This window comes from Pteropus vampyrus, unplaced genomic scaffold (assembly GCF_000151845.1).
Source record: "Pteropus vampyrus isolate Shadow unplaced genomic scaffold, Pvam_2.0 Scaffold75, whole genome shotgun sequence".
Classification (NCBI taxonomy): domain Eukaryota; kingdom Metazoa; phylum Chordata; class Mammalia; order Chiroptera; family Pteropodidae; genus Pteropus; species Pteropus vampyrus.
This window is the reverse complement of record NW_011888856.1, coordinates 2,872,734-2,885,682: the sequence shown is the minus strand read 5'-3', so window position 1 is coordinate 2,885,682 and position 12,949 is coordinate 2,872,734. Positions and strand designations below refer to the sequence as shown.

The 12,949-nt window shown below is 32.7% G+C and overlaps 1 protein-coding gene across 1 annotated transcript in view; it reads left to right on the top strand.

The window, feature by feature from the left end:
• The window catches only part of LOC105293689 (probable C-mannosyltransferase DPY19L2), an 80,203-nt gene that overhangs the window by 26,965 nt on the left and 40,289 nt on the right, over positions 1 to 12,949 (top strand). Inside the window, exons 6-9 of the mRNA XM_011362514.1 lie at positions 509 to 602; positions 6,481 to 6,538; positions 8,123 to 8,214; positions 10,301 to 10,400. Coding sequence (XP_011360816.1) covers positions 509 to 602; positions 6,481 to 6,538; positions 8,123 to 8,214; positions 10,301 to 10,400 — 344 coding nt within the window. The remainder of the gene's footprint in view (positions 1 to 508; positions 603 to 6,480; positions 6,539 to 8,122; positions 8,215 to 10,300; positions 10,401 to 12,949) is intronic.

Genomic DNA, 12,949 nt, shown 5'->3' with positions numbered 1-12,949 from the left:
ATATATATTTAGTCTTATACACAGGATTTAAGTAGTAAGGTGCTGGCTATACCTAATAGTGGATGAAATAACTAGATTATCTCATATAGACTAAAACCGATCTTTGAGTTCCGGTGCCACATTTTACTCACCTGAGAGCCAGCAAAATATAAAAATAATATAATGGATTTTCTTTTGTAACTTACCAAGTGACTGTACAGACAGTTCTAGACACTGAGCAGTAGCAGCATCTGATATAAAGTGAAGCACCAACTAATTATTGCAGTATGATAATACTTAAGTCGAGAAAGTGTAAATGTAACCACAATAAAGTATAAAATGTGAAAGTAACTAATAATATCTCATGTAAGGGGAAGTCCTGATGTAACTGTTTAATAGAATAGCAATCTGACAAGCAAATGCTTTCAGCAAATTCCTGAGCTCTTGCTTACAAACACTGAGATAATCTTGTTGAATTGCTGTATTGCCATTTATTCATTAAATACTGAATACTCTGTGTTTTTTAAAGGATTGGGAGACCCTGCTTGCTTTTATGTTGGTGTCATTTTTATTTTAAATGGAATAATGATGGGATTGTTCTTCATATATGGTTCGTACCTGAGGTAAGACTGCTGTATTAAACGATCTTTCAGTGGAGTTATAAGGACTGGCTGACATTTGTTGATTATATAAAGATGATACTTAGTGAGATTAATTGATTAACAGTAGGAAAGTTTGTAGATTTTCTTTATATATTTCAGAATCTTATTCAGTATCATGCAACCAGAAACGAGCTGTCACTAAAATAATATCATGAAGGCCTTCCTTTTATCCTTGTGGCGATTTTTTTTTTTAGCTAATTAAGATTCCTTAACAAAATTTTTAATGAAAATATCTCTTGGTCATATGTAAAATTATTAGAGGGGATCTATGGTTGGCATTAGTAGCTGATTATTTCTAATTTCAGTCTCTGTACATGTGAAATTAAGACAGCAGTAAAAGAAAATGGATGTTACTTATATTTGTCTTTCTTGACGACAGTATTACACTTTGTTTTGGGTAGCAGTGCTCAATCTCAGGTGACAGGTTGAAGTTAACTATGACCGTCATATATAGTTGACCCTTGAACAATGTAGGGGTTAGAGGCGTTGATCCCCCACATAGTTGAAAATCCACATGCAATTTTTGACTCCTTCAAAACTTGACTCCTAATAGCCTGCTGGTGACCAGAAGCCTTACGATAACATAAACAGTTGCTTAATACATATTTTGTATGATATATACATATAATATAAAATATGCTGTGTTCTTATAATAAAGCCAACTAGAAAAAATAAAATATTATTAATAAAATACATTTATAGTATTTATTGAAAAAATCCACATGTAAGAGAACCCATGCAGTTCAGACCCATGTTGTTCAAGGGTCAACTGTATCCTGCTTCCCACCCTCTCTTGAACCTGGGATAGCCATAGGAGTTAGCTTTTTCAGTGAAAAATAAGGTGAAATCAACTTTGGTTACACCCAGTAAAGCAGTTGCCTTTCCCACAAAAAGATAGAGTCAGCTGCCCCTTCTCTGTTTTTTCCTGTTTTCACTTGGATGTGATACCTGGAGCAGCTGCAGTCATCTTGAGACCTTAAGGGAAAGGCCAGAAACTTAGCACGTTTGTGGGCCTTCACAGCTCTGTGCCACTGAACCAATGACAACAGACACTTATCTTTAATTGTCTTATTGAATGATATAATAAACATCCATATCATTTAAGCCACTTTTGTCAGATTTTCTGTTTCTTACAGCAGAATACAACTGAATCATCGGTTTTCTTTACAATATTATCGTTGAACTGTACAACATTTAAAGTTAAAAGTCTAGATTCAATCTTTCAACAAGTATTTTATTGAGTTTACAATAAATAGGGTTTGTGTCTATATAGAGTTTAATATATATACATGCCTTGTTTTAAGAAGTTTCAGCATAAAAATACTAGTATAAAATCAATGAAAAATTGTGATGTATTTAAGATTGTACCAGGTATCCTACCCAGCATAGTAATTCAAGAAAAAGTAATAATAGTTGTAAAGACTGAAAACTTGAAAAAGAGAAGCAAGTGCCTTTACAAGCAGATCTCATTATTTTACATAGAATCCTCCCCCCCAAAAAATCAATGGATAAAATATTAAAATAACAAGAAAATTTGTTACTAGAAATAAAAATCAATATACAGATATTGTAAATGTATACTTTAGCATCAAACAAAAAATGAAATTTTAAAAGGATACCATTTAGAATAGCACTGAAAACAAAGTTCTTTTTTTAAATTAAATTTATTGGGGTGACATTGGTTAATGACATTATATGTTTCAAGTGCACAATTCTGTAATACATCATCTGTTTATTGCATCATGTGCTCACCACCCAAGTCTAGTCTCCTTTCATCACCATATAATTGACCCCCTTTACCCTTTGTCCTCCCCCTCCCCCTCCTCCCCTCTGGTAACCACCATACTGTTGTCTGGGTCTATGAGTTTGTTTGTTTTGTTTGTTCATTTGTTGCTTTCTGTTTTATATCCCACATTTGAGTGAAGTCATATGCTTCTTGTCCTTTTCCATCTCACTTATTTTACTTAGAATCATATTCTAAAGATCCATCCACGTTGTCTCCAATACTGTCCAAATGGCAGTATTTCATCCTTTTTTATGGCTGAGTAATATTCCATTGTATGTATGTACCACATCTTCTTTATCCAGTCATACATCGAATGATACTTAGGTTATTTCTATGTCTTTGCTACTGTGATTAATACTGCAAAGAACATAGGGATACATATATCTTACAAATAAATGTTTTCAAAGTTTTTAGGTAGATACCCAGAAAAGAGATCCCTGGTTATATAGTAGCTCTATTCTTAATTTTCTGAGGAACCTCCATACTGTTTTCCATAGTGGCTGCACCACTTTACATTTCCACCACCAGTGTATGTGGGTTCCTTTTTCTCCACATCTTCTTCAACACTTGTTATTTCTTGTCTTATTGATAATAGCCATTCTAACAGGTATAAGGTAGTATATCTCATTGTGGTTTTGATTTGCATTACCCTTATAGCTAGTGAAGTTGAGCATCTTTTCATATGTCCGTTGGTCATTTGTATGTCTTTTTGGGAAAGTATCTCTTCAGGACCTCTGCCCATGTCGTTTTTGTTATTTAGTTGTATGAGTTCTTCATATATTTTGGCTTTTAGCACCTTATCAGAGGTACTGTTTGCAGATATTTTCTATTATTCAATTGACTGCCTTTTTGTTTGGTCAATGGTTTCTTTTGCTCTGCAGAAGCTTTTTAGTTTGATATAGTCCCAGTAATTTATGTTTGTCTTTACTTCTCTTGCTTTTGGGGTCAAGTTCACAAAAGCCTCTTCGAGACCAAGGTTCACGTTTAATACCTATGTAAAACACGAAGTTTTTAACAAAAAATCTAATGAAAAATATATATGACCTCTTTTGAAAAACTGTAAATCTTTGTTGAGAGACATATAGGAATATCTAAATAAATGGAGAGACATACCATATTCATGGATTGGAAGACTCCATATTAAACAGATAAGAGTTATCCATATTGATTTATAGATTCAATGCACTATCACTGTTGATAACCTTGATGAGCTGATTTTAAAATTATTCAGAAATGCAAAGGGCCTAAAATAGTTGAGATATTCTTGGAGAGGATAGGAGGACTTCCTTTATTAATCATTTCTGTATTACAAAATACAGAATAAGACAATGTGATATTGCCATCACAATAGTCAAATAGATCATTGGAATAAAGTAGATCCCAGAAGCAGAATTGTTCATTTAAAGACACTAGTTGTATGATAGAGTAGATTTTGCTGTTAAGTGGGTAAGGATAAGTTTCTTAACAAATTGTTTTGGAATAATTGGAAGATCATATAGAACAAAGAGAAGTTGAAACTATGAAAAATAAATTCTCATTGGATTATAAACTCAAATGTGAAACACAAAATTATAAAGTGTTGAGAATGTTATATCGGAGAATATCATCAGTAACTAAGGATAAGAAAGAATTTCTTAAACAAGGTACAAAAGTTCAGCCATGAAGAAAAAAATAAATTTGATGAAAATAATTGAAGCTCCTTAGAACATTTTAGAATGAAAAGATAAGCCATATACTACAAAGCATAATACCCAACATAGTTTCCAGACATTACATTTATTAATTTGACCAGGAGCGCTATTTTAGGTGCTTGGAATATAAAACAATAGTCTCTGTCCTCATGGAGTTTATATTCTAGGAAGTAAAGCAAAGACTAGGAAGACAGACAACCCAATAAAAAGATGGACAAAATATTTATGAACAGACATTTCCCAAAAGAAGAATTCCAGATTACCAATAAACATATGTAAAGTTGACCGCCATCATTAGTTATTGAGAAAATACAAATTTAAACCACAATAAGATATTATTTCATATCCACTGAGATTGGCAAAAGGAACTTCTTTTATTCACGGCAGGTAAACATATAAATTTGTACAACTATTTTGGTAAAACAGCATGCATTATCTAGTAAATTAGAAGATGCAGATACCTTATAACTCAGCAATTTCTACTTAAAGTATACATGTCTAAGAAACTCTTGCACATGTACACCAGGAAATATGTACAGTACTGCAGCAGCATTGTTTGTAATAACTCCAAACTGGAAACAAGTCAGACATCCATCAACAGAAACGCACAAACCGTAGTTTATTAATATAGTGGAATATTATACAACAGTGAGAATGAATGAACAATAGCTACACACATCAACATGGATGAATCTTACAATGTTAAATGAGTGAAGGGAGGCACGAAATAGAAATACTGAATACTTCCATTTGTATGAAGTTTAAAAACATTGAAGTATGATATATATACATACATATACATATACACACATATATATGGCTATATTGATAATTACAAAAATCAAAATAGTGGCTGTCTCCAGGGGTGGCAAGTGGGGACTCAGGGTGTGACCAGTTTCCTATTTTAATGACATATGATGGTTACAAGGATGTTCACTTTATAATTGTTCCTTGAACTATCTGGAAATTTCTATGAACTTTTCTATGTGTATGTCATATAGGAAAAACATATTTAAGCTCATCACGATATTTTGAGGGAAAAGGAGTACTTTAAGATTATGTTGGCAGGCTTTAAAATGTTCTATTTTGAAAGTAGTTCATATTTCTTATGCCTTTTCAAGCATGGAAAATGTTACACAGGAGTAGAACTTTTTAAAATTAATATTTTTCACTGGTAGAGCAACCCAAGGGTAATCATCTCCTTTAAATTGGTTACAGAGTTCTGGAAAATCAAATACATTATTAAGCTTCTGTCTTTAAGAAGGATATGTAGATATAACAAATGTTGGCTGCAAAAGTTCGTTAAAACTGTGAGGATATTGGAGACAATGGCCTGTGAGAAAAGAAATAGGAATTTGTGGGGGTATTTTGTATTTCTTACCATAGCCTCCCCCACTGGTACTAACTTGGAAAGTTAATATTCCATTTCTATTCTTTTGGTGAATGATAAAATGTTAAAGAACACCTTGCTCAAAATAGCCCCTCCCTCTTATAATTATTACCACAGTTTGGTGCTCCTATTACCTCTCCACATCGGTCAAGTCATTATTTTTTGTTTTTATTTTATGGTTTATGTTGTCAAATCTTGCTTCAAGTTATCCACATGTTCCTAAGTTTCTATATGCAGTATTTGTTCTTCTCACACATTCCTTCTCAGTTTCTTACTTTTCAAAATGCATTCTTTGAATTTCCTTTAGTGAAAATTTCTTAGTAGTAATAAATCACTTCTCATTAGCTTTCCTCTGCTTCTTTTGTTTTTTAAGTTCATTGCTTTTTTTTTTTTTTTAATCATTCAACCATATTTATTTTCTTCCAAATGTGGATACAAGTGATGGACAACATACGGAGAAAAGGCAGCTTTAAGAAATGGTTCTTCCTTGATCTGATTTTGTATTCTACGTTGTTTCTTTAGGACACAAGAACAGAATACTTGCAGTAGTTTAGACAGTTCAAAGTTACTGCTAAATGAAACTTTTATACTCTTGTCTTCATCTCTTAGTCACCGAAATCCAATTTCAAAAGAGAATTATTTGCCTTCGTTCCGAATATTCAAAGAATGCGATATAGACTCTGAAGTGCTTGCTGGCTTGTTTGTCAAATATTATCTTATGTTCACATCTTATATACTTTATTTAGAAAATATTTTAAACATAATAAATTATAAAATTCAGATTATATATACTTTATATGCTTGTACATTTAAGATTAAAACATAACTACATGGATGGGTACTTCTGAAATTTTTACTATTATATGGTAATACTATGTATGACATTTTAAATATAGTTTTAAATTCTAGGAAAATGTTATGAAAAACACTATTTTGTATGAATTATGATTATATACTTATTTGTTTTTACAGTGGGACTCAACTTGGAGGTCTAATTACAGTATTATGCTACTTTTTCAACCATGGAGAGGTTTGTTTTCTAGAAAGTAATTTTTAAGAAATAGAAGGGGCTGTATAGGAACCTTTTTGGTAGAAAAAGGAAATTCTGTGCTTGTTGAGTTGAGGCACTTTATATGCATTATCTCATTTACTCCTGTCAAACACGTATGGGAGGTGGTTGTAATCCTCACAGTAGAAGCTATGACATTGAAATTTAGAGAGGTTAAGTTACTTAGCCAAGATTTCACATTCACTACATGACGAAGCCGGGTTTCCCATTTGACATCTGTCTGGCTCTAAAGCCTCAATTCTTTCGGTTACATCATGTTGCCTTTTCAGTAACAAAATGCTGAATTAAAATAGAAATTAACTTAATAATTCAGCCCCCTGTGACATGGGCCACTATAAAAGAGCTCAAGAAACTTATGTACAATAGGATAAATTCACCCAACGAAATACCGAGTACATCGTATGTGCCACGCTCTGCTCGATGCCAAGGCTGATTACAGTGAAAAGTGAGAGAATCTGCCAGTTTTTGGAAGCAAAATATGTAATATGGCACAGCTTATTTAGATTAGAATCTTTTTTCATTGCTATTGTGAAAGGTAGATAGTTCGTTAATTTAAAAAATCTGTTAGACAAGGGAATCATAAAAATTATGCATGGATATCATAAATATATTAAAGCAAACAAATGCATCGTCATTCACCCACGTGTTGATGTAAAGACAAAGACTTTACTTTGAAGTATGCCAGACGAGTGGCTTTAAGACTTGACTTTTTTTATATATACCATAATTCATCTTACAAGGCTTATAATTTTGGTTGCTTGGAAGAGGAGCAATAACTTTTAAGACTCTTGCTAGAGTTTAAACTCTTTTTAGAATTTTAGAATTCTTGATATGAAACTTTTATAATATTCCCACTCATGTCTTATAAGTAGTTTTAAAGTCTATACAAAAATTTAATTAACACTTTTATTATAAGCATCACATTAGTGATTCCCAAATACTTTTAGTTATTTTAGAAATGTATAGTTAACTCTTTCAAAGGTCTACTTCACAAATTCAGAGACAAATCTTAATTATCTGTAATGTGTGTCTAATTAAATTCATCTTCTATAAACCCTCTTGGTGTTTGTGAATGTCCTAGATGACATTTGTTTAGATATTTTGGGGGGCATGTAAACATCTCAAAGCCTTGGGACGCCAGGGTTGTCACTGCAGAGCTGAAATGTAAGTCCGGTTTTTCAGACCCAGAATCCTGACTGTTCCTGTACCCACCATCTTGTTTGTCCTTCCTGTACCCACCATCTTGTTTGTCCTTCCTGTACCCACCATCTTGTTTGTCCTTCCTGTACCCACCATCTTGTTTGTCCTTCCTGTTTCCTAACGTGTGGCCGGATGTATCTTTCACTTCTCTCTGGACTTGCTAGTTAGCGGCTCTCTACCTAATGGCTATGTGCTGGAAAGAGATTCTAAAAATCTGAGAAGCTATGTGAGCATTCAGAGGACCGAGCTAGTATGAACATGATAAACCAGCCATGCATGAGTTTTAGATTAATAATGTTTATTCCAATGGAACGTAAAGTGAAGTAAGCTTTTTATTGACTTCAGGCTACTCGCGTGATGTGGACACCGCCTCTCCGGGAAAGTTTTTCATATCCATTTCTTGTACTTCAGATGTTCGTTTTAACTTTAATACTCAGGTAATTTTTGTTTATGAGACAAATCTAAATAAATATAAGTTACATTTCTTAAAATATACTTCAACATATTATAATTACCACATTTAGGTGCTTTTTTTAAAGTTACTTTTAAAATAGATTGAATATCTGGTTAAGAAAATAATCTAAAATACTATGTAAAATTGTTTTCCTCTTTGGAGTCTAGGCTACAGGTTTTAGATAAATACATTTTGTTTTAATGAATCAGAATATAAGTGTACATATACACTTGGTAAAGATTCAAATGTTTTTAAGAAACTTTTTTTTCCCCCCCTCAAAGCTTATGTCCTCTGACTCATTCTTTTCCAGTCTGTGGTTTTGGTGGAGCATTAATGTATATCCCATGAAAAAAAGTCTCCTATGCACAATGAATTTGGAAAATGCTAGGTCAGGAGTATATATATTCATATATTTAGGAAAATTTCTGAACAACTGATGTTTCTAGCAGTTTGACCAGTTTCATCTCAGCCACTTTTCTTGGACACTTTTACTTTTCTTTTTTTTGTTGTTGTTGGAATTAATTTTATAAGCCTCAGAAATTGAAGAAGTCTAGAAAACAGCGACAACAAAAAATAGCAGAATGCCATAAATATCATAGAAATAAGTTTCGTAAATGTTAGTGAACTCTCTCACTGAAGGAAATAGTGATCACCATCTTCTCCGAACTCCCAGGAACCTCACACTTCACTTATAGGACCTGTCAGATCGAAATCACTTGTTTACAAGTCTTTCTTAAAAAAAATCTGTTAATCACACACACATGCGCAAATGTCTGCACATATACTCAATATATTAAAATACCACTGGAAACAGGGACCTTGCCGTATTTATCTCTTGAACCACAGACCACTTAGCGTGCTGTCCGGCAATGTTTAAAGCTCTTGTATGTTAGCTTGAAGGTAAATAGTGGCCTGCTGGGTGGCTACCAACCCCGAGAAAGGAACAGACTAACTCCTGATTTGTTTCCTACGTGATAAGTTTATTTTGGGGTTGAATTTGGATTTGGGACTCTGTTCTCCATTCAGATTTTGATATCTTTGCCCTGCGCTTTACTTTCTCTCAAATATTCCCACCTAAACTCCCATAAAGATGGTTTACTTCTTATTTTTTATTTTCTGAAATGATATTAGTCTGAAGAGTCAGGGTTTCGTGGAATGAAATGTGTTGATTAGAACATTTAGGATTATATCCTTGAATGCATATGCTGTATATATTCTGTACCTTTAACAAAAGTAATTTTTGTTTGATAAATATAAAATAACTTGAGTACTTAATGAATATATTTTGTGAATATATATTGTTAAACGATATGAACATTTAAAATCTTGCTTTTGAAAATTTATGTACCATAGTACAAGGATTTATCAAAATCCAGTATAACCTTTGCAAAAAAATATAGTATTATTATTTATGCAAAATGTTCGCATTTCTCTTTTTGTATTCTAAAAGATACTAAAGTCTTCTGTGGTAAAAGGTGTTAGTTGCTGATATGTTTCATAATTGTAGAATGGGCATTTTAAACTTTAATTTGCAGTAGTTCGACTGTATTCCATAATTATGCTTTTTAAGTCATTTAAAATCTTTTTTAAAACTTCCTCATACTTGTTAATTTATTACTTCGCCAGCACTTATACTTCTCTCTGCTGCTTTTTAAAACATAAAAACAGTAGTATATAAAAGATGCTGCTGCTCACATGGGGTAAACATCTTGAGGTGTGAAGAGTCCATTCCCATTCCATTTTCTGACCTTCTTGCTGGAGTATTAAATTTCTAATGTCATGCTTGGTTAGAGGAAAATAAAATTTTTTGTTTAAAATATTTTATTTACTGATAAACTAGGTATCGTATTTTATTTAAAGCTCTAATATTGGTTGTTTTATGCTGAGCATTCGTATAGTCCAAATAGTATTTTAAGTTATTTTAATGAGCTTTTAAAAGTTAACTGTATTTTGTCATCTTAAAGATAAGGGGATCATTAGGTTTGGTCATTTTGCGATTGGCCTCTTTTGCTTAGTGTAATAGGCTGCTTTTATGGTAGAACTGATGGGTGTCAATTCTCTCCCTTAAGGACCTCGAACAATAATAGAAGGCATTTTATGGCACTGTGTCTCTCCAATGTCGCCTTTATGCTTCCTTGGCAATTTGCTCAGTTTATACTTTTTACACAGGTAAGATGATTTTAAACTAGTCTAAGTTTAATGCAAGGTGTACTTAGTTGTTTCTATATACATTTTAAAATGTGATTATATTTGTGCCCTAATAGATTTTCAATATATGGAGTAATTATAAAGTTTACGTGTATGTGTGATTTAAGAAAACAACAACAACTATATAATTCTACATTCTGTTAGTGTATTGGTTAGTTAGGCAGATATTAATGGTCAACAAGCAAAAGACTTTTTCCTATTATTTAAATTCACGATTTTTCTTGTAGGTATTTGAAATGATCGTTATAAATCTGCCTGTAGATTTTCTTTTACCGTACAGATTATTTTGGGTGCCAAGCTATACAACATAATAAGAGCCATTTCTACTCTTCATGGTAGGGAGTTTCTGCTTAATCCGGTTAAATATTGACTTTTTGTCTGAAGAGCAGAATCGCACAGGACACCATTTCTCAGATCTTTAATCATGATATTACTTAAGTTAATTGAGACCATATCCTGTTCCCCAAACAACTAAGTAATTAATAGTAAGAAACTGAGCTGGGGAAGCAGAGAGTAAGAAGTCAATTATGATGAAATTTCATAGTATTCAGATTTCCCATTAGAACTCCTTTCTAGCTGGCAAATAAACACTGATAATAATTATGTTCTTTATTGGCAGTGAGAAATTCTGCCATGAAGGCTCGTGCTGTCATTTGTCTAAAAATAATGAAATTATAACCTCAACTTAATTGGTGCTGCATGTTTAAAGCTTGTTTAAAATATTCCCTCTGCTTTACTTCCTTATAATTGGTCCTTTCAGGTATAACACAGAAATTTTCTGTTTTTTATTATTTGCACATGCCACCCTAGCATAATAGATTTCTCATGCGTATCACATCCTGTGACAAGCAGATTTAGTAATCCAGTGGTGCTGATGAAACTGTTTAAATAGCTCTATGGTAATTTTGATATTGCTTTAACGATTTCTACCCACTCAAAAGGTGTGCTAGGCTTTTAGTGTTCTTTTTTTTTTCTTTTTAATTGAGATATAATTGACATATCACATTATTTAAGTTTAAAATGTACAGCCTGTTGATTATACATTGTTATATTGTGATATGATTACCACCAGATATCAGGTCACATAATTATTATTTCTTTCTTGTGGTGAGAACATTTAAGAGCTAATCTCTTAGCAACTTTAAAGTATATAATACAGTTCTGGCTATAATCAGTATGTTGCGCATTAGATCTCCTGAACTTACTCATCTAGTTGCAAATGTGTGTCCTTAAACAGCATTTCTCGTATTCCCCCAGTCCCCAGCCCCTAGTCACCACCATTTGACTCTCTGTTTCTACCACTTAGACTTTTTCAGAGTCTTTATAAGTGAGATCATACAGTATTTGTCTTCCGCTGTCTGACTCTTCTCACTTAGCATAATGCCCTCAAGGTCCACCATGTGTTGATTGCCTTTATTCTCATGGCTGAATAAAATTCATACACCTATATCACATCTTCTTTATTCATTCATTAACAGACACTTGGCTATTGTGAATAATGCAGTAAGCATGGAAGTGCAGATGTCTCTTCGATATTATTTTCATTTTCTTTGTATACATACCCAGAGGTGGGGTCGCTCGATCATATGGTCGTTCTATTAAGAGTTCTTAGTATATTTTGCATACCAGACCTTGGTCAGATATGGGTTTTGCAAGGATTTTCTTGCAGTTTCTGGCTTGCCTTGTAATTTCCTTAATAGTGTCTTTTGCAGAGCTGAAGTTTTTAATTATAAAGAATTCTAATTTGTCATTTTTTTCTTTCATGGATCCTGCTTTTGATGTTATATCTAAAAACTCATCCTCAAACAAGTTCACCTAAATTTTCTCCTGTGTTATCTTTTAGAACTTTTGTAGTTTATGTTCTACATTTAAGGCTAAGACACATTTTGAGTTGATTTTTTTGAAATGTATAACATCTAGGAGACCTAGATTCATTATTTTGTGCATGGATGTCCGAGTGTTCCAGCACTATTTGTTAAAAAGACTATCGTTCTCCATTGAATTACCTTTGCTCCTTTATCAAAGCTCGGTTGCCTGTAACTGTGCGGATCTGTTTCTGGACTCTATTTTATTCCATTGATCAACTGTCTGTTATTTCGCCAATACCATGCTGTTTTGATTATTGCAGCTTTATAGTCAGTCTTAAAATCGGTTATCTCTTTTTAAGAGTTTTTTCTTTGCTTTGAGCAGTTTTTACAATGATATGCTTAAGTGTGGTCAGGTTTGTTTGTTTTAACTTATCCCTTGCTGGGGGTTTGTAATAGTTTGTGAATCAGTGCTTAATTTCTTATATAAATTTGGGGAACTTCTCAGATAAAATCTCTTTAAATATAGTTTTTACTTAATTTTCTTATCCCTTTCTGAGATGTAAAGTAAAATATATTAGATCTTTATATTATATGCTCTATATCTCTCATGTTCTTTCATATATTTTTCATCCCTTTGTCATTTTATGCTTTCTTTTAGATATTTTCTTCTGACTTATCTTTCAGTTTGTCACTTCTTTGTCT